General features: G+C 39.8%; 2 protein-coding genes across 2 annotated transcripts in view; both read left to right on the forward strand.

Annotated features, from left to right (window-relative positions):
- The window catches only part of LOC122665300 (alcohol dehydrogenase-like 6), a 31,028-nt gene extending 12,545 nt beyond the window's left edge, over positions 1-18,483 (forward strand). The window contains exons 5-11 of the mRNA XM_043861415.1: positions 4,962-5,044; positions 5,155-5,230; positions 5,330-5,391; positions 5,758-5,853; positions 5,985-6,146; positions 10,588-10,715; positions 18,459-18,483. Of these exons, the coding sequence (XP_043717350.1) occupies positions 4,962-5,044; positions 5,155-5,230; positions 5,330-5,391; positions 5,758-5,853; positions 5,985-6,146; positions 10,588-10,710 (602 nt within the window). The 3' untranslated portion in view covers positions 10,711-10,715; positions 18,459-18,483. The remainder of the gene's footprint in view (positions 1-4,961; positions 5,045-5,154; positions 5,231-5,329; positions 5,392-5,757; positions 5,854-5,984; positions 6,147-10,587; positions 10,716-18,458) is intronic.
- Positions 18,484-24,319: 5,836 nt separating this feature from the next.
- LOC122665773 (NDR1/HIN1-like protein 6) lies at positions 24,320-25,156 on the forward strand. Its single transcript, XM_043861911.1, has one exon. The coding sequence runs from the start codon at positions 24,320-24,322 to the stop codon at positions 25,028-25,030; it is 711 nt and encodes a 236-aa protein (XP_043717846.1). The 3' UTR covers positions 25,031-25,156.
- The last annotated feature ends 489 nt before the right edge of the window (positions 25,157-25,645 follow it).

The raw sequence follows: 25,645 nt of genomic DNA on the forward strand, positions 1-25,645 counted from the left end.
ATTTCTCTACTTTACCTTAAAGTAGGGGTAGTGATATGGGTTTGATCCATTCTCCGTTGGGACTTTTGAATGAAGGTGGTTTGATATTTTCTTCCCCCAACTTAAAAAATGCTTGCAAAATGATTCTAAAGAAATGACTCAAAGTTTCACTAGAGTGTTGGAATCTTTCAGATTGTTTCTTATGGCCACTTTTTGCTTGAATTATCTATAGATAGATGACAATTTTATTCATCCACTCTATTGTAACGACTGTCTTGTAACCATCCATGGGTTTTCATTAGGTTTTATAAATTTGCAATGGTAACATCTATCTGAATGGCCTATCATAATCTCAGCTACCCATTCAGTACCTGTGAATCTACTATCTCTACACAACCCTTTGTAATATATAGTTTCTTCAAATTGTTGTAACACTACTATCTCCATCAAATTCCATTGATCTTTTTCCTCATTACGATTAGTGTTGTCATTCGACATTACTGCTGCATACCCAATAAAATAAAATTTCAAAACTACACTATTTTTCATCATGTTGTACACGTATATGACTTAAACCATCCATAATATCAGTAACGGCAAATCTAACAGAGTAATCCACCATGCCACAGATTGAAAGAAATAAGAAACCATCCATAAGGGCAAAAATGACTTCAACAATCCAAAGTAATTAATTGTATGTTAAAAATATACCAAAACAAGATAAGTTAAATCATCCATGAATACAGTCATATTAAAAATCAAGATAACATATTAATCCAGCCTCTGTAGTAACCACATCTTCTTCTCCAATGGAACATAAAATGAAAGCCTCTCTCTATTTGTCATTTCCCGTTATCTTTGTGATAGCCTTCACATACAAATCCTCATCAAGATCTGGAATACTCTCAAGCACTGTAACATGGTGATTCACACTGGAATTAGGGATTTATGGCTCCTATCAAGTTGGTGGGTATTAGTTGGGATATTTCCATCAACATCCCCATCTTCAGGTGTATCCAACCCCCCAGCCCTAAGAGTATGTTGAAAGGACGGGTCATCGTCCTCATCAAAGATAACATGATCCTCGGCATTTCCTCAGTATTTCTAGCACCTCCATCCCCAAATGCATAGGAATCCCCAAATATCATCTACAATTCAGGCCATTTCTCTTAAATTTTTTCCAGCTTGGTTTTCCTGAAAAAATATTCAGTATGTCTATGATTTGGAACCCACTTTGTTTTTGCATTCTAGTGGAAAACACATAAAACAGAATCCAAAATTGCAGATGATAGATGGTGCAAGTAGTTACCTTTAAGTGCCTCTCCCAGAAACCACCGTCCATTGCATTCCAGACGAAGCCCGTTGTTTCCAACAGCTTTTTAAAACTGGCATTATCATTTCTTAGTTTGTTCGTTTCATTTCTAAGCAGTAACATCTTAAAAGGTCAGCCTACTTAGGCCTGAAGTTGGGTCTTTATGTTATTCCAACCAGCCTTGTTGAAGGTGCTAGTTGTTTTATTACCCTTTTTTACCTTCGCAACCATTGCAGGAAGATAGGCATCTACTTCAGTTTATGTCCACTTTGCCTACTCCGCATCATTGTTTGAAGTAGTTGCCATTTTATCTAACATTTTTAATGTATAACAACTTAATCAATAAGAATAAAAGGCCCTTGGACATATAGTACTGATATAAGCACATGACGCAATACAAACAAGGGAGGGAATTAACAGTAACCTCATACATACAAGAGTAAGTACTTGTATGTTTTCAATGCTGCACAAAGAGTAAGTACTTGTATGTGGACAACACACAGTATACATTCTCACAATATTAGAAGATAGACATCACACAGTATTGATATGCATTCTCAGAATAGAAAAAAAAAATTGCTATGAGTTCAACCATTTCAGCAATAGAACTATTTCAGAGTATGGATGTGTTCAACCTTTCTTTCTTAATTTGAGGGCATATCTGTAGTGAATGTAATTAGGCTTAGGGAGACTCTGTTTTCAAGTCCCCAACATGAGACTTTGTTTTCATTACTGTATTTTTATATCCAGTTGCAGCCTTAGCTCTAATTATGCAATCTATATTTATAAGAAGAATTGTGATAGTCGCAAACTGCCCTGTATTAATTTTATAAACACTGCACACTGTTACCATTTCTTCAGTTCTGCAAGTCCAGTATGCATTGAACTGTCTAAAGTTGAAACATTGCACTGTCCCAAGTAGTGGCAACATGTGTGTGTCAGCACCATTGGTACTCATAAGTTAAACAATGAACAGAGAGTGAATTAAGATTGAATACTAAAATGAAAGATGAACAAAAGCCACCACAAAACTTGGGAAACTAAGATCACTTGCAAGGGGATGAGGAAATGCAACAACTGGTAGTGATGTAATAAGCTGCTTATGTGCACCTACAACCAGACAAAAGGATTCCAGTTAGCACCAAAAACAGAAAAGAACTTCCTTTAGCCATTACTAATCAACCAAAAAACTCCAAAATTAAACCTAGATGCAATCAATTTCTGTGGAATGTTGGTTTGGGCATGGAAACAAGGAGATTCCCATGTTCAAGGGACAAATTAACATTTCCAAGGGAGTCTAGGGTTTAATAAAGAAGAAGGGGGCAAAGGTGGTTGCGGGTGAGAAGAAAAAGAATAAGTAGAAGTAGAAGACGAAAATTTCGTTTATTTGGGAGTGACTATGGTTAAGGTTACACAAATTAGGAAAAAGAAGAAGAACTTACCGTCGGAGCTTGAGGCGAAACTGTGTGCGATTTGGGAGCTCTCTGCAATGTTGCCTCGTGTGTTCGATTTGGGTTGGGTTGGAGAAAAGTATCGGGCTTCCTTGGGGTTTTTTTGAAGAATCTATTTCAAGTGATTTGCTCTGGAATTGGGAAATCATCAAAAAGATGCTCTGCAATTCCTAATTCCAGAGGCTATTTTTGGGTCCAGTCGGATTCTGGGAGCATGAAATCAGACCGATTGCACCAAGTGGAATTCCACTGTTAATCTGCTCCCGTGGAACGAAAACTACTGGAATCAGGAATTGGGAGTGTTTCCAATCAGGCCCTTAGTGCCTTACATATTTACTGTAAAAATTCCCTTTTTTTTTGTTAGATCTATAATTCAACAAGAATCAACAACCAAGAATTTGTCCTCCCTCCCCAATTGCAACGACTTCTTAAAAGCAATCACTTAGTAATCATATCAAATGATATTAACCATATGCAAAAGGCTTCAATTCTGGAAGGGCAAACTCCTTTCCTACGCTTGCAGGATCGAGTTAATCAGATCTGTCCTCCAAGCTTCATATATCTATTGGTGCGGCATCTATGGGCTCCCTACACCCATCATCAAAGCCATGGAATCTCTTTTCTGCCGTTTCCTCTGGAAAGGAAAAGAATCTTCCAAATTTCTCCATCCAATCAGTTGGGCATCCATCTGCCTCCCCAAATCAGAAGGTGGTCTTGGCCTTTGCAGGATCCGAGATTACATCTTAGCAAGGATTCTCAAATTAATTTGGGAAATCTTGTCTAAGCAGGATTCCATCGGGGTCAATTGGGTTTATTCCTACCTTTTAAAAAAGGATTCTTTTTGGACAGCTCCCCAACCTCTTGGTCCTTCTTGGGTCTGGCGTAAAATCCTTCTTCATCCCCTAGCCCTTAAAGCTATTTCTTCTGTGATCGCTGATGGGACCTCTACCTCCCTCTAGCTTGATCCTAGGCACCCCTTAGGAGTCCTATACACTACATTAGGAGCCTGCTTAGTATACTCTTCTGGCATTCCCAAATCTGTACCCCTCTCTACCATCATATCCCATGGCTCGTGGTCCCCCCTCCCCCACCCCTCCCATTCGGACAAGGTCATCTAGATCCCCTCCTCCAACGGCCTCTTCAGTACCAGTTCTGCTTGGGACTTTGTCAGATATCATCACCCCCTGTCCCCTGGCATAAGTTAGTTTGGTTCAAAGGTCACATCCCCCGCCGTAGCTTCAATGTTTGGAGATCCCTTAACCGTTGCCTCCCCACCCAATCATTTCTCCTACATCGCCACATCCCAGTTTCCCCCTCCTCTATCCTTTGTTGGAATGATATAGAGGACGTTGATCACCTTTTCTTTTCTTGCCCCTTAATCTCCACCATTTGGAAAAAAACCCTTGACTCCATCTGGCCCCGCAGCAGGAGACCTTTACCCTTCGCTCAGGAGTGGCCTTGGTTGGATATGACTTTTTCAGGTAATTCTATCTGTGACACTGCTGGCAAGTTAGTGTTCGGGGCTGCTATCTCGATTATTTGGATGGAGCGAAACCTTCGAAGATGGATCTCCAACTCCAGTTCCATTGATAAGATTTGGAAAGCCATCTTTGATGTCAGCTCTAGACTTCATATGTTTCCCCATGGTTCTCTTATCGATACCCCTAGAAACAGGCATATTGTTGTTACCTGGAGTCTAATTGGTTCTTTTTTGCATTCTTCTGGTCCTCCTAGGGCTTGAAGTTTTGTACATCCCCCCCCCCCCTCTCTCTCTCTCTTTCCCCTTGGGTTTTTGGTAATGAATTATTTATTCACCAAAAAAAAGATATTTAACCATAAATGATGTGTTAAAGAAATTTAAGATTCAAATTAGATAATTTGAAAGACAAACAAGATACACACTTTTATGCTTGCATTTAACTTACTAATCAGGTAAATGCTTTTTACTGATGAAAAGAACAAAAAATCCATACAGATCACTTCTATGTTTTTCTTTTTTTTATCTTTTAAGGGGGGGACTGGGGAGGGGGGAACATAACAGGCAGGAGACTCGAACTCGAGACCTCCTGGTGAGCATGGGCATGAAGCGCACCACAGCTCACCAACTGCGCTAGGCAGCTGTTGATACTAATATGTTTTTCTTATAAGAGCAGACTATGAGTAAACAATTTCTCCATGGATTTCCTTACTTTTTTTTACTTGTATGATTAATTTATTAGGTCTAGGTGCAGCTTGGAAGGTTGCGAACATATCAGAAGGATCAAATGTAGTAATTTTTGGCCTTGGTACTGTAGGTCTTTCAGTAAGTATTAATCTCAGCATAATATTGTTATTCAACTGTTTTTCCTGAGAACTTCAACTCTGTTGACACAATTTTGTTAAATGTGCTTTGTTGTACAAAAATGCAAATAGATTGCCCAAGGCGCTAAATTAAGGGGGGCATTTCGTATAATTGGTGTGGATACCAATCCTGAAAAGCATGAAAAAGGTAACTGTGGTCCATGTTTGTTTGCTTCATGTTATATACTTTGCTACATTTGAAGAGCTGTATTAGATTTTTTGAGCTTCACCTCTCTTCTTGGTGCAGGGAAGGCCTTTGGGATAACGGATTTTATCAATCCAGATGATTGTAATGAACCTATTTCCCAGGTACTTCTCTTCCATCAAATGCTATGCAACAGAATAGGCACTTTAATTTTATCAATGAATATAATGGAAGGACAGAAAGGGGACGAAAAATAAAGCAGGCATATGGTAATACACTTATACACTAATGCAAGCTCGGACCTTATTGAAATGTAAAGAGCTCAGGGTGTTGGAATCTTGTGTTTGGGAAGTTGAGAATTGATTTTGGCGTCTAACATCCTCCTATTTTATCAGTCTCTAAAACTTCATTCATTATCCATTCTCTCTCTGGGATCATTCAGTGTAGATTGTTATTGATTGCACTATCACATATCAGAATCATGTGGTTTCATTGGTTAAAAGTGAGACATTTATGATATTTCTTTTCAGGTTATTAAACGTATTACTGATGGAGGTGCCGATTATTCTTTTGAGTGTGTTGGTGACACTAGCATGATTACTACAGCATTGCAATCATGTTCTGATGTAATTTTATTTCCACCTCTGATTTTTTTTATAAGTATTTTCTACTCTGATTCTTGAGTCTATCTCTGGCCAATCTTTAGAAGTTAAAAGAATCTATAAATTATATTTTTCTTGTCTTCTTTTATCTTCAGGGTTGGGGTTTGACTGTTACTCTTGGTGTACCAAAAGTGAAACCTGAGGTCACAGCTCACTATGGACTGCTTCTTTCTGGAAGAACCTTAAAAGGCTCTCTATTTGGAGGGTGGAAACCCAAATCTGATCTTCCATCTCTAGTAGACATGTATTTAAAAAAGGTAAGATTAACTGCACAAATTACTCGTTGGTTCAGAAGCTTGCTGGATCTACTTGTGTTTCTGTGGTGTACCTATTTGTTGTTTTCAGACGTGAACTGGAATTGGTATTCTCAATTCTTTCCTTTGGTAGAAACTAAATTCCATATGTTAAGTGTTATTAGGTGTTACCACTATTCTAAGGGTATCTTTGGTAGCATCAGTGAATTATGGGTAGTATTGTAATGAGTTGGTTTAAGTTATGTCCTTATTTGTAATTGCACCTTCAGTTAACTATTTATAATACACTATAGGTATCGACTAGGTATTCTTCTCTCTCGCTCTCTCTTTCTTGTTTTCTCTCCTCTCTCCTTTCTCCCTTCGGTTCTCCCTCTTCTTCCTCCCTTGTTTGCTGGTATACTAGGTTTATACTGTTACATGGTATCAGAGCCTAATTAATCAGCCTTCCTCAATTATTATTTTGATAGTCTACTAGGGATCTTCCCATGTGGTTTGCTGCAACCTATGCTGCCATAATTGAATCCCTAGTTGAAATTATATGGAAGTAAACTAGGTCTTCATTGCATGTACTACCTACAACAGTTAATCCATGGAGTTATCTATCTACAAGAAACAAATTTAATCAAGCTAGATGCTGGCAGTACTCTGTTTTCTGGTTTTTTTTGGCAGCATTGAGATCTGCCAATATTATTGCATCTGGCCAGCAGATCAACCTGAAGTTTAAGGCATTGTTGGCCCTTCGATCCATCTTTGAGGCTGATTCAAGTCTCAAATCTATTGAAGAATATTAATCCCATATCCCTGCACGCCGAGCAGACTGATTTATAGCCAGTCCTGTCGGTAGGCATATACCATTGGCACACCATAGACACACAAATGCAACATTAAGTGCTTCTCAGGTATAGGAGAAAACAACTACTAAAGATTCTATTCATCCAAAAAAAAAAAAACTACTAAAGATTCTTATTGCCAAACACAACTGCCAGCGGTGAACCATTTAGGAAACTCAACAGCTCAACGTTCAATGCACATGAGTGCCCAAATCTATATTTCCATACCAATATCCATTAGAGAAATATACAATGTAGCAACCATAGAACATACTGCCCAAATCTATCCATAGTTTTTTTGGACAAATAAAAAATTCATTACCAAAGGAAGAAAAAGAGGGAGGGGGGGGGGGGGAGAACAAACAAAACAACAAATAAATTACAAGACCCTGCCTTTACAAAGGGGGAGGCAAGGGCCTACAAAAGGGAAGGGGAAGAACCCCCAGAAACCACAACTGACAAAAATTAGGGAGGTGGCCAAAGCAAGCAAAGGCCTAACCACAGCTCGACAAACAGAAACATCTTTAGAAAAAGCGCACGAACAAGAAATTAAGGGAGCCACAATGAATGCAGGATAGCCCGCCTTATCCCAAGAAGATGTCTCGGCAAAGGGCATGGTCACGGATGTCCATACTTAAAAGGTAATATCTTCTCATTGTTGGGCAAGGAATAGTATGAGAGGGACTGCTTCTTGGGAAGGAGGGGAAATTATGTCGCACCGGCAGTAGACACGAAGGGGGGGTTGAGGGACAACAGAGGGTAGCCCAGAAGAGTGGTGGGATGGAGTCTGAAGAGAGGGGGAGGCTGGGTTAATGGGAGGGTGATTATTAAAGTGGCCCAGTCCAGGGTGGGATGAAGAGATGGGATTAGTCGGGTTGAGAGTGATATGGTCTGAAGTAGTGGGACAGGTATTGGTGTGAATGCGAAATGGATTTATGGTTTGAATATGAGACTGGGAATGGGCCGAAGAGGGGAGGGAAGCTTGAGGCCAAAAGGCGCCTGGGGGTTGGGCCAAAATCAATTGGGCATTTAAAGAAGGGCTCAGGGAAAGGGCCAAAGGACCATTGGTGATACACTTGGGAGGAAGATTGTTTTAAATGGTGGCCACCACCACTAAAAAAAAAGTAGGGGAGGACAAAGGGGCAAGGGTAGAAGGAGACACCGCAGAGATGTTCATTCCCATAAATGGGATGGTTGAATGGCCAAAAGCTTTACAGGAAGTGTAATGTGGTTTATAGGCTACAGTGGAGGAGCATGAGATGGTTGAATGGCCAAAAGCTTTACAGGAAGTGCAATGCGGAGGCAGCCAATCATAGAGGACTTGCTGCACAAAGGAAAACCCAGTATCGTCAACAATCTTGATGGATGAGGGCGAAGGTTCATCAGCAGGGACCTCAATAAAGATTTGAGCATAGGCAAGATGTTCCATATTCTTCGTCCTTTGATAAGAGAACAGCGGAGTTCCTAGGACAGATCCAATGATGCTCAATACATCTTCACACCAATAATGGAGAGGAAGGCCAAGGAGAGAGATCCAATGAGTGATGAAACACAGGTCCACATGGTGGAGTTGCAGTTAGCGATCCCAATGCCGAAGAATGAGAGGCTTCCATCCTATGTACCACGGGCCAAATTCGAGCACATGAAGTTTGTCTTCTTCCTTAGAAAATCGAAGGCGAAAAAAACGTTGTCCAAAATGTAAGTATCCATGGCTCCTTGGATCTTCCATTGTTTGGAGAGAGACTGCTTTACAATGGGGAATGGAGGTCGGCTGCCAATAAAGTGGCCGACAAGGGAGTTCTGCCATTTGATAACTTCATTATCCAGAAGGTTTGAGGGGCAGAGAACCATTTCTGAATTGCCATCAAGAATGGGGGGGAACAAACCTCAGGGAGAGGCCCTCTCTAGAAGGAAGGCTACCATGTCCAAAAAGGGAGCTCCACATCATCCCATTGGCGGGAGGCCGAGGGGCGGGGGGAGAAACATGAAGGTTCTTAGAGGGAGGCAGAGGGGTAGTAGAGGGGACAGGAATGGTCTCTGAGGGGGGTGAGATGAGAGGGGAGACAAGAAGGGTCACAATAGGGTGGAAGAGGGGTAGGGAAGGTAAGGTTAGTGGCTGGGAGAGCCCCACCAGGGCCAGGAACCATGGTGGGATGGGAAGGGAAGGTTCGTAGGCCAGGAGCCAGAGTACTTCTCGGGTGGGATGAGAGGGGAGACAGGAAGGGTCACAATAGGGGGGAGGAGGGGTAGGGAAGGTAAGGTTAGTGACTGGGAGAGCCCCACCAGGGCCAGGAACCATGGTGGGATGGGAAGGGAAGGTTCATAGGCCAGGAGCCAGAGTACTTCTCTGGTGGGATGAGAGGGGAGACAGGAAGGGTCACAATAGGGGGGAGGAGGGGTAGGGAAGATAAGGTTAGTGACTGGGAGAGCCCCACCAGGGCCAGGAACCATGGTGGGATGGGAAGGGAAGGTTCATAGGCCAGGAACCCCCAGAGCACTTCTCTAGGGTAGAGATGGATGACCCCAATGACTTTGATATTGCATTTGAATCTGTCCATAGTTGTGAACAAATAAATGGTACTTTTGCTCTATTGCACATAAGATTTTTTTATTTTTTTTTGGTAAATGCACATAAGATTATTATAATCACAAGCATTCAATCATAAACTGAAATAATTAATTTAATCAAATTAAATTGGGTTTGATGGACATACATCAAATGTCAAAATATCCAACACACCTCTCAGGTCGTGGAGACTCTTTCTCCCACAACCTCTCATGAAGAGATTTGAGTTTTGCAGCTCAATTACAATAAATCTAAGTAGGCTGGTATACCAATGTAGTACCAATAAAACCCTCTTTATATGGTGGATATACAAATGAAGTACAACCTAATACTTTTTCCTCAACCTATAAGCCCAATAATATATAATACTCAGATATGTGGTCTTATTGGTCTTGTTGAGATAAGGATAAGAGCTCCTATTTATAGATCAAATCCTAACAATCAGAAAAATAGCCAGTTTTACTGTTGGAGCTCTGTCGGTTGACCGCTTGACTAGCCGTTATAGCCCAATGGCACTTTGGCCAGTCAACCTCTTATGACAGCTGGTTGACTGGATGACAGATTTCTTCAGACTTGTCTCTTAGCCAGTTGTCCATTCAACTCCCCTGATGGTCTGGTCAACCACCTTGCGGAAAACTGCCCAAGGCTAGTCTCGGCCTTATAGCTGGCCAACCGCCCTCGGTGTTTAGTCGCTAATGATAGTCAGCTTATCTCCAATGAGATTGGTTGACTCCCTTAGCTATTTGGGTGGCTAATTATACATTTTCAAGGGCCTCTAGGCTAATGGAATCATTACATGGGATTTAAAAACAAATTTACAAAACCTGGAGCTGCCGTCTATTAAAAGAAATACAACTCAAGTTTCTCATTGGAAAGAACTCTGCAAGTCTTCCCTATCACAGTTTCTTTGTATTATTCTGTACTAGACCTTGTTGAAATTTACAAAATCTGGTGCTGCTGTCCATAGATAATCATTACTTAGGTTATTAATAGGTCTTTTCCTCATTTTCTGATGAAATAGTAGTCATTGTCAATTTTGTGTATGCAGGAAATCCAAATTGATCAGTTTATCACACACAATCTACAATTTGAGGAGATAAACAAGGCATTTGACCTAATGAGGCAAGGAAAGTGTTTACGGTGTGTGATACACATGCCACGCCAATATTGATGAAGGTATGGATGGCAGATAGTACAGCATCTGTACATAAGGGATGTTGGATATATGATCTTCATCCCTTTTGTTTCCAATCCAGTTGATGACAACTTTTGAAATAATAGAATTGTGAAAAAATCAATATAATTGGCTATATAAAATTATAAATTATGGGAAAAGAATGCTACCTGGTCGCATAGCCCCGCGCCCAGACACATGAGTGCACGAAATTACCACCCCACCCCCTGTGAAATCAAAAATCTCATCCATGTATATGCTCCCTGCGCATGCTCTCATTGGCCCCATGCTGGTGCAGGGGCTACGCAACCAGGCAGAGATCTCTTGCCCATAAATTATTTCTCACATTTCTTACAATTTTTTGGTACATTTATTTATTTACTTCCATGTTTTTTAGTGGGAAATTATCTTTTGTATAGCAGATATCAGACTGCTCTGTAGGACCATTTTTCCCTTTTGGTGGACATTAAATTCTTGATATCTGTATATTTTTTAAATTGCAAATGAAAATGACCAAAGCCCTGGTATTTAAGATGCAGTGGTTTTACTCTATACCCTTGTTGTGCCAACTGCCAACAACCAAAACCCCTCCTATAATTTATTACTCTGTGTGTGTGTGTGTGTGTGTGTGTATGAACACCAGATGGATGGAGAAATAACCAAATATAGCGTTGAATAAACCACAAAAAAAACAACAATTTAACATGGTTCACCCACCAAATGTTACATACCCGTCCAAGAACTACCTAACTAAAGAAGAATAGTGCTCTTCCCAAGAGTAGGTGCGGAGAGCTTTTTGCGGGGAAACTTGCAAGTATAGTTTGGAGGGAGATGGGTGTCGAATATTACATGAGAGAGTACACCCGAGAGAAAAATCATCAGAGGAAATTAAACTTTTATTAAAAAAATAATTCTTATTCAAATCTTCTTATTATTGTTTAAAGACACAAAGGCTACCATTGTAGAACAGAACTGAAAGTCCAGTACCAAACTATTAAGGCTAAGACCACTTATAAGTTTATAAGGGAAACCCCTAACTGTAGCCTAATGAAGAATCCCCCTAATGCATGATAGAAGAACTCAGTTTCGAAATAGGAAACAGCCCTGCACCCCCATCCACGCCCAAAAAAAAAATCTTGGAGCCCAAGCCACAGAACAACGGTGTGAAAATACTACTTTCCTTGTTTACAATTGATTTCTTTTTCGTGAAATCTTAAAATTGTCAAAGTAATTTCTTTCCTAACATTTACTGAAGAGTTACACATTACCCTTTTGTTTTCTTCTGTTTGTAGAAAGAGCCTCTCCTTCCGGATTTTCCAACTTGACCTGCTAACTCAACATGAACATGAGTTATGGATATTGGGTTAAGAGTGAAAAATCCCGACATGACTAAACCATTTGTTAAATGGATTGCGTTCAGGGTAAGGGTTTATAACCCCTCCAACCTAATCTGCCTGACCTACTAACTTTTTAGTTATAAAAATTATTTACATTATCATTTAGCAGTATGACCCTCCCCAGACCCTGCAGTGGCGGGAACCTCGCGTACTGGGTACGCCCTTTTTTAACATTGAGCAGTATTGAAGTGTTTAAGCTGCCAATGTGACTCTTGGTTTTCATGCTTGAGTTCTGGATTTCATGCCAAGTTATTGCAACTTCTTTGAAAATTTTTAACACTATAACCTTGAACAGGTCAGGTTCATGCCAAACTGACACGACTTGTTTAGGTAATGTGTCTACTGTCTTCTGCTATGTATGTTGTCCAACCCAGAGGATGAAGCAAAGGTCTATCGAACTCTTGAGAAGGAACATGTTCTGATTCTCCTTAGTGGGCTGAACCCGGAATATGAGCCAATCCAGGTGCAAATCTTAGGCCAGTCACCCCTTACCTCTTTGAATGAAATTTGTAGCTACTTACAAAGTGAGGAGACCCAGAGAGTGGGCATGGAAACTGTACCATCCCTTGAACGCTTTGCTCTTACATCTATTTTCCACAGAGATTGGCAAGGTGCCAGAAGAGGCCAAGGGCCATCCCGTGAGGATGACAAAGACACACTCAGATGTGACCATTGTGGTAAGTCTGGACACTCTAGAGAGTGGTGTTGGGTGCTTTCTGGTCGTCCCCCTGGTATGCATGGTGGTTCCATTAGTATACGTGGTGGCATGAGAGGGGGAGCTAGAGCATACACTATGATGGCTGAGGCTAACTCTATGGGTTTCCATCTGAACTACAGGCAGATCACAGTTCCCTCTCACGGGAAGATATTGCAGCTTTTCATCACATTATTTCATAGTTGGGCAGCTCCTCTTCCATACCCACAGTGCCAGATTCTTCAGTTTTTGCCTTGCAGGTCTCCACATCTGCCCCTTCTACTACCTCTTCTTAGGTCATTGACTCTGGAGCCACCAATCATATGACTGGTATGTCTTTGTGCTATGACTTCTATTCTGTGTGCTCTAGTAGGAATAAGGTTAAGGTCGTTGATGGTTCTCTTTCCTCCATTTCTGGTAAAGGTTGTTCAGGTTACTTCTTCTATTTCCCTTGACTCTATTCTTCATATCCCTAACTTTGCCACTAACCTTTTGTCTATGAGTCACTTAACCAAATCCTTGAACTGTTGTGTCACTTTCTTTCCTTCTCATTGTCTATTTCAGGATTTGGTGACGAAGAGGATCATTGGCAGTGGACGTTAGGGGAAAGGGCTCTACCTACTTGAACTTAAGACACTAGTTTTGACTACAACTCAGTCTTATGTGTGTGGGCATATTGACAGTAGTATTATTGATTTGGTGATGCTTTGGCATCAACACTTGGGCCACCTCTCTTTTGGTGTTAGGAAAAAATAATTGCCCCACTTGTTTTCTTCTATTTCTACTTCCTATATATTTCATTGTAAACCTTGTTTATTTGCTAAACATCATTGTTCCTCTTATCCTAATCGTGGTAATAGATCGACTGCTCCTTTTCATATTATGCACACTGATGTTTATGGCTCTGCTCCCACTACTTCCTTGTTTGGTTATCATTATTTTGTCTTATTTGTTGATGATTGTTCCCACACCACCTGGACTTTTTTTATGAAACATAAGAGTGATGTCTATGATGCTTTCAGAAATTTCTATCAAATGATTTCTATTTAATTTGATACTAAAATCAAAATTGTTTGTTCTGATAAAGGAGGGGAAGTACATGTATGGTGGTGGACTTCAAACCTTTTTTACCAATAATGGCATTATCCATCAGCTTGCATGTGTTGACATTCCCCAATAGAATGGGGTAGCTGAGAGGAAAAATCATCATTTATGGAAGTTACTAGGAGTCTACTATTTGGCTTGCATGTCCCTAAGACATTTTGGTTTGATGCTCTTCTTACTACTGCCTTCTTAATCAACTATATGCCCACTAAACTCCTTGGTTCTAAATCCCTTTAGATATTCTATCCCCTCAGGTATCTACTTTCTCTCTCCCCCCAAAGGTGTTTGGGTGTGCTAGCTATGTCCATGTTCTTAAGTCGGCTCGGAAAAAACTTGACCCTAAGGCCCTCAAATGTCTTTTTCTTGGATATTCCCCCTCTACCAAGGGCTATAGGTGCTACCATCCTTCCTCTCAGTGGAGACTTCTTTCTAATGATGTCACCTTCTTTGAGTCTGTGCCTCTCTTTGCTCCGCATCAACATCCTTAGGGGAGAGAATAGTGGGACTGCAAAGGCTGCTGATGTCACTCCCTTTCTTTCACCTTTGCCTATTCCTTCTTTTCTATTTAATGTAGGGAAACACAAGGAGGTGGATATTGTTGCTTTTGATCATTCAGGGAGAGCTGATAGTGAGGAGTTACTTGTTTACAAAAGAAAGGGAAGAAGACCTGCCAAGAGTCCTCTTTATATCCACATCCTGAGATCTACCTTCCTCAGTCAGGTAACACTCCTTCCCCTCCTTCTGAATTAGATCTTCCCATTGCTATTCATATGGGAAAGAGAGCTTGTACTAATCTTATAGCCCAGTTTATTTCCTGTGATGCTATATCTCCTATAGGTGTTGCCTTTTCTATTGCTCTTTCCTCCACTTCTATTCCCAAGAATGTCACTGAGGCCATGTTTGACCCAAAGTGGAAGGAAGCCATATCTACGGAAATGAGGGCACTTGAGAAGAATTGTACCTGGAAGCTAGTTGATCTTCCCAAGGGGAGAGTAGATGGGTCTACTCAGTCAAGTTCCTATCAGATGGCACTGTTGAGAGGTATAAGGCCAAGTTGGTGGCCAAAAGATATCGTCAAGTGTATGAGATTAACTACCATGAGACATTTACCTTTATGGCTAAACACAACTCGATAAGAGTTCTCTTATCACTAGCGGCCAACAAAAACTGGCCATTGTATCAGCTGGATGTAATGAATGCATTCCTCCATGGTGGCTTGGAAGAGGAAGTATATATGCACACACCACCAGGCTTCAAGTTTCCCTCAGCTGAAGGTAAAGTATGTCTTCTCCCAAAAGCTTTATATGGCCTTAATCAGTCCCCGAAGGCTTGGTTTGAGAGGTTTAGACAAGCTATCTTGAAGAAGGGATATTCCCAGAGTCAAGTAATCATACTCTATTTACCAAGCGAGGTAATGCTACCATCACAACCTTAATTGTCTATGTAGATGATATTGTGGTGATTGGAAATGATAGGGCTGAGATAAACAGGCTAAAGTAGCACTTGGCTCAACAGTTTGAGATTAAGGATCTTGGACCCTTGAAGTACTTCTTGGGGATTGAAGTATCAGGGTCACGGAAGGGCATAAATATCCGTGAACGGAAGTTTGTGTTGGCCCATCTCTTATTGATGTAGGGAAGTACCAGAGATTAATGGGGAGAAGACAGTGGCCCATCTCTTATTGATGCAAGGAAGTACCAAATATTAGTGGGAAAATTAATCTATCTTTCTCTAACTCGCCCAGATATCACCTATGCAATTGGGGTAGTGAGTCAGTTTATGCATGCTCTCAAGAGCGGGCACTTGGATGTTGTTTATCGCATCCTCAAGTACTTGAAGTCCACCCCAAGAAAAGGGGTTGTTGAATGTCAAGCACATCCACTTGAAGATAGAAGGCTACACTGATGTTGATTGGACTGGTTCAGTTTCTAATAGACACTCCACATCAGGCTATTGTGCCATTGTGGTGGTAACCTGGTCACATAAAGGAGCAAAAAACAGTTTGTTGTGGCTAGATCTAGTGTAGAGGCAAAATTCAGGGCTATGGCTCATGGGGTATGTGAACTCCTATGGCTGAGAAGGTTGGTTCAAGAGTTGTGATTTGATACTGAGACTCCTGTGCGGCTCTATTGTGATAACAAGGCTGCTATTAGTATAGCTTACAATCCTGTGCAACATGACCGCACCAAACATATTGAGGTGGCCCGGCATTTCATTGAGAAGATTTGACAGGCGCTATATTTGCACTCCTTCTGTGAGGACCAGCAATTAGTTGGCTAAATCTTCACCAAAAGGCTCATCCCTCTTCAGTTCAGTACCCATATGTGCAAGCTGGGAATGGATGACATTTACTCTCCAACTTGAGGGGGAGTGTTAGAGTGCCAATGTAATAAGGGTACTTTGGGCATGAGTTATTATCTTGTTAGTTATAGTTTCCTTGTATTGTGCTTTTATGTTTTTTATCTTTTACCTCCTTAGCGAGATGGATGTAATTTCTATTATCTTAAGTTAGTAAATCAATATGGGGGAGGGGCATCACTTCTCTCCCCATACAGTTTACCCTCATCTTCTTCTTCTCTTCTCTTCTTCCCTCTCACCATCCTTTCTCTTCCTCCTAACTTTATCTCTTCTAGTCCTCTCTCTTACCTTTGATCCTTGCTTGTTTCCAACTAATGTGTGTTAACTGTTAGTCACGTTGGGGGCTTGTCCCTACGTGATGTACTTGTGTTAATTTCCTTCTTTTGTTTCCTTTGTAGGTTGTAATCAGTTGTTGTGTACTCTAAATAAGACTCCTACTTAGAGTCCACTTACTATTAGCTTGTAGCTGAGATTATAAATAAGAGTGACAACGATGGAACACACACAAGCTGAGTCTATCATGGTTCAGCGTTTCCAGTCCATTCCATCCTCTCTCTCTCTCTCTCTTTTCCACTTGAAGGTACTGGTTCCAGGTTCTGGTTTGTTACAATTCTAACCTATCTTCATCCCCACGATTTTCGGTTTTCTTGTCTCTATTTTCTGTTTTGGTTGTAGTATGACAACGATTGACTCCTAAGTTGTGTTACTTCTCATATCTTTCTTTCCCTCCATTCCTTATAAGCTTAATGCTATTCCATCATTGGTCTACTCACTGATTTGCAGGTGTTCTTGGTTGGTTCTCTGTTTTCTGTGTTGATTACTATTTCTAGCTGTAGGGATTCAAGGTATCATTCTAGCCAACCCAGCCATCCAATTGGCTTCCTCTTTTGCTATGCTTTACTTTCCTGTTAACCCTACATTCGAGCAGAATTTGAGGATCATCTGACCCACAAATTGGGAATTATCACTGTTCTTATGAATTACTAAATTCTGTTGGAGATTCTATTTCCTCTTATACATTGTCACAGCAGATCCAATCATTGGATCAGCTTGATCTTTGAAGGAATTGAACAGCATAAATAGGGGCCTAATCGATTCTAATCTTAGGCCATCTGACTGTTGGATTTTGAGAAGTCTTACTTTCTATATCTTTCCTTATTGTTTGTATACTTGGAATGTTGTGTTTCTGTCCATTATTTATTGTGTTCTCTTAATCCTACCTTACTATCCCTAGAACACATCAGAAAAGTTATGACCCCATCCAAAATCATGAACAGTTATTACATCTATCAAGATTCCCCCATCATAAGATCATGTGTAAATGTGTAGGGCCTGGGACTTCTTTCTATATCTGGTCTGACCCATGGATTCCACCTAAGGGTTTAAGATTTCCCTCGTCTTGCTCACGACATCCTTCCTTTACATTTGTAAATGAGTTAATTTTACCATTCAGGAAATGGAATGTTAATCTTCTACATTACCTCCCCCCCCCCCCCCCCTCTCCCTGCCCAATGTGATTTCCATATTCTTAAAATTAACCTTTCTTGGACCCACACCCATGTTAGTTGGTTTTGTCCCCTCACGAAGATAGTTGATGTTTCAGCCAAATATGGAGCATTCTTTTATTCCAAAAAGAGGGGATAGCCCCTCAATTTCTCACCTTCCCTTGAAAAACATTGTTTGCTTCCTTCCTTTGAAATCTATTTTATCTAGGTTTCAACAGGTTAATGGTTTTTCTGTTTTCGGTTCTATCCATTCTGAGTCTGTGCCTGTGGCACCTCTTCCTCTCATGTGAGTTCCTCAAAAGAATACGGGCTGTTGGTCCCCTGGGTTTCAGATCAGAATTTGTATCAGTGTCCTCTTTTCACTTCCTATCTCATTTGGACAACAAGGAATCGATTCATCTTTTCTGAGTAGCAACCTCAACCAGTTAGTCTCATGCATAATATCTACAAATGCGAAAATGAATTGGATCTTTTACACCATCAGTCCTTGGACTTCAGTGTGAACATATCTGTTTTTATCTTCTCCTTCATTTCCTTTAGATGCTTCAATCTCTCTTCCTAGTTCTGAAAACTTAGTACTTCTGACAGATGGGAGCTATAGCACTGCTAACAATGAATCTGGTTAGGCTTCAGTTCTCATTTTCAATAGATATGTCTTATCTGCTTACCTTCAATCTGGCTTTTCAGGTTCATCAATAGAAGCAGAGTCTCGCACCATCTGACAGGGACTCAGTAGAGAAATGCAAATGGGATCGAAGTCCATAGATGTTTGGTCCTGTTCACAGGTTGTGCTGCATTCCCTGAGCGAGGAGAATGCCAGCAGTTGGTACTGGGATATCTTTCCTATACTTTTATGTCATTTGCTCTTTAGTTTCTGTTTTGAATTCTCTGAATTGCCTTAAGAAATCAAGATCTGATGTGTTGTTAACTCACTGTTTGGCATTGAGGGCAGACTATCTGTTACTCATACAGAATCTGAACTTTGAAATCTGTTTTCTTCAGGTAAATGTTAGTTTACTTTGTTTTCATAGAAAAATGGGTTAATAATGGAATATATGGAGATGTTTAGGGGATCAGGTAGGTTGTTAGTGATACCTGTACCGGATCTGCTGCATTGTATTCTTACCCTATCAGAGGGTCAAGAAAGGTTGGTAAACAGGTAACTGTTTGCAACCCTTATGAGATCCAAATCTGTTCCAATCCAACATGATTACATCAATATATTTTGCACCTTTTTTCCTCTATTTGAATTTTGAGCCATAAAATTTTGCTAGCGATCTAGGTGGTGGGTGGTTCTCTATCGCAGGGACCCATCATGTCCCACCAATTGGAAAATCTGAATAGTGGCAAGCTCATCGGCATCTTCATCAACTCAGTAAGAGGATGAATCAGATCAGTTCAGAAAGAATCATTTTGGTTATTTCTAGAAGTCCAAGTTGGACTCGATGTATAAGAACCAGATTGAAGGAGCTGGCCACCAATCCAAGCATATCTATGAGTGTAACCCTGTACTTTCCTTTAAAGATGCTCCCCTTCCCTACATATTGACTAATGACACTCCCCTCCCCTAAAATGGAAAGATTCTATCAACTGTAATTATATTAGTTGACGGTGTTAGAAATGTAATGAAAAAGACAATAATACCCTCATCTCTAACCCGATTCCCTTCTTCCTTCTTTCTTCTTCTTCTTCCTCCTACAACCCCACCCACCTAGCTCACCCCTCTTCACTTTTGAGTGACCAAACATCACCCGCCCTCACCACCAGTATTACCCTTGCTAACCTTAGAGCACCAAGGTTGGTAGCTCAATTGGTGAATCAGATCCAGGGATCGATGTGGCTCTTAGCAATGGCATCGTTCCCAATCACCTGTAATCGTCGCCTCAACCATCACCCTAAACTTGTAATTGCAGCCAAGCTCCTTTATGTCATCACGTTCAGCAGCAACTTCGTCAGTCTGACTGGCATCTCTCGTGAAATTTCCTGCAATTTTTCAGGCAAACCCGGTACAGTCTGCAGCCGGCAAATCTTAGCTTCAATTTCATGGGTTCGCCGGAGAGTACAAACGAAGAAGTTCTTCATTTTACTTAGTTCTCTTATTATTAGGGAGGGTAGTCTTAGAATATCACAGGGTATTTTTAGATTTAAATAAATATATTAAGGCTGATATCATCACTTTATAGTGTTTTTTCGTGGACTGGGTATCGGTTGATAGAATCTTTCCATTTTCAGGAGAGGGGAGTGTCATTATTCAACATGCAGGGGAGGGTACAGTAATTTTCCCTTATTCTCTTTTTATCACTCTACCTATTAAGTGCGTCCAGGTGTTTAGTGGTTGGATCAATTATTTAGTAGGTTATCATGTGTTGTGATTGTTTGTGGGTCTGTAGGAGTCAGTTTAGTTCCTTGTGAGTGATTGTATGGAAGTGGGCAATTGAAGTAAAAGTTATCATGTCTAGGGTTTTTTTAAAGTGCAATAGCTAAATTGAACTCAGATTTTGGAATCAACAATGTTTCTTATTGAAGATTGGCTTTCCTTGGAGAAAGTTGTTTATGAAAATTGCTCCTTCGTAGAAGAAGACAAAAAACTCGTAACAATTTTGATATCAGAGCCAGACATTCTTGAGATAGCTTATGGCACCAGAATCACTAAACTTGCTGAGGTCGTGAGTCCATTAAAATAGATCATAGACCATCAAAATGAGATATTAGTTGATATAAACGAGAACTCTGACCAACAAAGCCAATGTCTTGAAGAGCTCCATCACAGATCGCTGCAATGGATGAAAGGGGAATTCTTGAAGAAAATTCTGACCGACAAAACCAACATCAACTTTGACCTTCTCTCGCTTTGTTTTGTTTTTAATAATATATTTTCCTGGTTAGCAAGGCATGAGATGATTAAACTGTATTAACCCTTTTTTTGTTTATTTGTAAAGAGTGAAATTATATTTGATAATCCAAGGAATGTTGTGGTCATTAATAAAGAGAGTTTGCAGCCTCAAAATTAAGGCAATGAAGTCTTAATTTCATCATAAACAAGATTACTGAAGTCAAAGCATGTTCAAATTAGAGCACATGTACATAAAGCTCAGGGTCAGGTCAGAGAGGACCTTTAAGGTGGGATCCACCTCCGATGGTATGAAGCAGCCCATCAAGTTGCAGAGACCTATAGCTGCCTCTTTCCATGACTTCTAATTCCTTAGATGGTTCCTGGAAATCATTCACAAAAAACTCTACCAATCTCAAGGAATATCTGAGCATTTCCTTTTTGCTTTTTAGTCTTATTGAAATTCTAAATTATTAATACAATTCTCTTTATTCCTCCTTGTCAAAAGGTTCTTTGGTCATGGATGAGGTAACTATCAAATTTCGGACTAAAATTTAATAATTTAACTTCATGTATAAGCAATTTCCCTTTATGTCATTGTCCATTTACTCTTTTTACCCAAAAAAAAAAAAAAAACTGTTCAATTGTTTTCAATAAGTTCTATATATTTTGTATTGTATTTTTTTATAATGGAAAAGAGCATTGTTTGGTCGCGTATAGTCTGTTCCAGACGCAGCCCCCTAAAATGAATCCCACGTCCTACAGAAAAAAGAGACTATAATGATGCAAAAAATAATGAAAAGCGCAAACAAACAATCACACGGTGCACATAAGGATTTACTTGGTTCGATAAGATTGCTTAAGTCCACGATGAGTTGAGATCTGTTACACTATCAATGAAGAATAGAATTGAAGTCGCTGCCTATTTCCATGACTTGAAATTTCTAGATGGTTCTTGGAAATCATTCACAAAAGCTCTACCGACCTCGAGGATTATCTGAGCATTTCCTTTTGCTTTTTGGTCTTATTGAATTCTAAATTATTAATACAATTCTCTTTATTCCCCCTTGTCAAAAGGTTCTTGGTCATGGATGAGGTTACTATCAAATTTCGGACTAAAATGTAATAATATAACTTGTCATGTATAAGCAATTTCCCTTTATGTCACAGTCCATTTTCTTTATTTACCAGAAAAAAAAAACTGTCTAATTATTTTCAATAAGTTGTCTATATTTTTTATTGTATTTTTTATAAGAGAAAAAGAGCGTTGTTTGGTTGCATATAGTCTATTCCAGTTCCAGACATAGCCCCCTAAAATGAATGCCCCACCCTGTAGAAAAAAGAGACTATAATGGTGTAGAAAAGAATGAAAAACGCAAACAAACAATCACACGGTGTATACAAGGATTTACGTGGTTCAACAAGATTGTTTATGTCCACGATGAGATGAGATCTGTTACACTATCAATAAAGAATAGGGTTATAGTCGCTTGTCGTCATACCTCTCTCAAATTGCATTATAGAGAAAAAAAACCCTCGCTACAAATTTATAGCAAAACCCTATACAAAAATTTTATCGAAATACCATATAGTCCTAAAAAAAAATTTTGGGAGCTACTGCCCCCGAAACCCTACATGGACCCGCTAACTCATCGAAGCCCCACTAGTATAGTAGATTAACGTGAAAGGTGGGTCAATTCCTCCGGGCCTTTTAACAATACTTCGGAATCAACCCTCTAATCCAAGCAACGGACTACAAGACATCATACCCCCAATACGCCCCTTTACAAAATAAAAAATCCCCCTTGATTGATGCCCCTACCCATCCCCTCATTGGCTCATGCATTAGTATAGGGGCCACACAAACACACAGTGTTCTTCTCCCTTTTAATAATTTATTTTCTGATTTGGTAGACTCCATTTAGGCCGACACTTCGTATATGAATAAAGATACCTTGGAGTCTACTTACCCACAAAATTTCTACCACATAATAATATTTTATATAAAACTACACGAGATAGGAACTGAGAAGGGTCATAATATACGCAACCTTACCTCCGCTTCACGGAAAGGCTATTACAACCATACAGTATGTCGCCTGAAGTCGCACAACCTATTTCTCTTTTTATTTTCCTCGGATATAATCCTAGGTTTTTTTATTTTTTTTTATTTTTATAAGAATCCTAAGTTTAGGTTATACCTAAGTATTAGTCATTAGTCCTCGTTCTCAAAGAGCTTTGATGATCATATCACCATTCAAGTCAAAAAGTTAGAAAATTTATTTTCAATAATTTCTATATATTTTTTATAAGGGAAAAAGAGCATTGTTTGGTCGCGTATAATCTGTTCCAGACACTACCCCCTAAAATGAATGCCCCACCTTGTAAAAAAAGAGCCTATAATGATGCAGAAAAGAATGAAAACCGCAAACAAACAATCACACGGTGCACACAAAGATTTACGTGGTTCGACAAGTTTGCTTAAGTCCACGATGAGATGAGATCTGTTACACTATCAATAAAGAATAGGGTTACAGTCGCTTCTTGCCATACCTCTCTCAAATTATATTACAAAGAAAGAACCCTCGCTACAAATTTATAGTAAAACCCTATATATAAATTTTACCACCATATAGCTCTAAAAATTTCTCAACGACTATGTGCCCCTCGAAACCCCACATGGACCCCCTAACTCGTCGAGGCCCTGCTAGTACAATAGATTATCGTGAAAGGTGGGTCAGTTCCTCTGAGCCTCTTAACAGTCCTTCGGAATCGACCCACTAATCCAAGCAACAGACTACAAGACATTATACCCCCAACACGCCCCTTTACAAAATGGAAAATCCCCCTTGATTGATGCCCCTACCCGTCCCCTCATTGGCTCATGCATTAGTGCAGGGGCCACCTAAACAAGTAGTGCTCTTCTTCCCTTTAAATAATTTATTTTCCTATTTCGTAGACTCCGTTTAGGCCGATACTTCATATACGAATAAAGATACCTTAGAGTCTACTTATCCACAAAATCTCTGCCACATAACAATATTTTATATAAAAAGTGCACGAGACAGAATCTCAGAAGGATCGTAATATACGCAACCTTACCTCTGCTTCATGGAAAAGCTATTACAACCATACCGTATGTTGCAAGCTAGAACTCCCTGAAGTCGCACAACCTATTTCTCTTTTTATTTTCCTCGGATATAACCCTAGGTTTATCCATTCATAAAATTATTTTTTTATAAGAATCCTAGGTTTAGGTTATACCTAAGCATTAGTCATTACCCAAAAGCAAATTTGTATAATAATTTAAACATATAAATCCACATGTCACACACCTAAAGTCATAGCGTGGAGTAACATGGTTTCTCTACACTTGCCAAACAGCTCCTTTGCACGCATGGTGTAGCCAATCAACGTACACTTTTTGTTTTAAAAGCTAAACTACCCGTATGGTTTTAGTGTATGGATTATGTGAAAGGCAAGACCTTAACATGACAAAACTACTTCCTAAAGAGACAAATAAACCCTAAAGTCAAACAAAGTAGCTTAAATTATTACAAAATCTTTTACGTCTTCCATAGGAACCAACAAAAGAAAACTATAAATTTGAAGGACTCCCTAGAGATATATATATATAAATATACAACTACTGTCATATATGTTACACCACCCTTGTTAATAGAAAAGCTTGCAGTGAAAGGAGTAATTCTAGCTAGCAATGGCAGATCAAGTAAATCCAAAAATACATCCAGCCGTCGTCGACCCCAAAACGCCACCGCCGGAGGGTTCAATGTCCGAAAAAGGCGATCTCCGGCGGACATTCCCAGTGGTGCATCCAAAGAAAAGAAGAAGTTTTTGTTGCAGGTGTTTTTGTTGGACAGCTTTCCTTCTCATACTTCTATTGATTATTATTGCAGCTGTGCTTGGTATTCTCTATCTAGCCTTCCATCCAAAGGTTCCATCATACACCATTGATCACATAAACATCACTGACTATTCTATAAACACAGATTCAAGCCTTTCTGCTAAATTTATAGTCAGGCTTAAGTTCTATAACCCTAACAAGAAAATAGGAATATATTATGAAGATGGAAGCAATCTTACTTCATGGTATACAAACACAAAACTCTGTGAAGGGTCTTTGCCAACATTTTATCAGGGTTACCAGAATACAACTATCCTTGATGTTGAATTAAATGGTGAAATTCAAGATGGAATGACTGTTCTGCAGGAATTATATCAGCAACAACAAAATGGTAGCATTCCATTGATTCTTGATGCTAAAGTTCCAGTCAAGGTAAAGCTTGGAAAATTGAAGCTGATGAAAGTGAAGATCCATGTAAGGTGTAATGAGGTGGTGAATAGCTTGACTTCGAATAATTTGATTAGTGTTAAAACTAGTAGTTGTAAATTGAAACTTAAGCTTTAGTACTTTAATTTCTTCCTTTTGTTCATTTATTTTTTCCTATTTGTTCTATCATGAATTTTAGATTAGAGGGAATTTTGATATTTTTCCCCAAAGGAAGAGGAGTTTAGGTATATATGCTTCCCTTTCATTTACATATATGTATACTGCTTTGAATTCATTACTTTTGTTATATGAGTTATGCTTCCCTTTCACTTATTGTACATCATGACTCTGACTATTGTTGCCATGTCATCACACTAACTGCCACTCTAACTGTCATGTCATCACTGCATGCTGACACTATACACTGCACCATCTACTGACATTGTACACTCTTGAGTACCGCTCCATTTCTACCATCTCATGTGAACTACCAATCTACTCTATACATGTGTCCACCTACTGTACCACATCAGTCAACCATTGTACTGTGTATTGCCTATGTACTAACATACTGCTATCTGACTGCCATGGCACACTATGATGGCTCTGACTATTGGTGCCATGTCATCACAGTAATTGCCACTCTGACTACCATGTCATCACTGCATGCTCACATTATACACTGAACCATCTGCTGACATTGTACACTCTAAAGTACCTCTCTTTACAGTAATTTAGCTCGTCTCCAGGGAG

Source organism: Telopea speciosissima, chromosome 6 (genome assembly GCF_018873765.1).
Source record: "Telopea speciosissima isolate NSW1024214 ecotype Mountain lineage chromosome 6, Tspe_v1, whole genome shotgun sequence".
In the NCBI taxonomy this organism is placed as follows: Eukaryota; Viridiplantae; Streptophyta; class Magnoliopsida; order Proteales; family Proteaceae; genus Telopea; species Telopea speciosissima.

Coding starts and splice junctions, on each gene's coding strand:
- LOC122665773 (XM_043861911.1), top strand. CDS start 24,320: ATGGCAGATCAAGTAAATCCAAAAATACATCCAGCCGTCGTCGACCCC.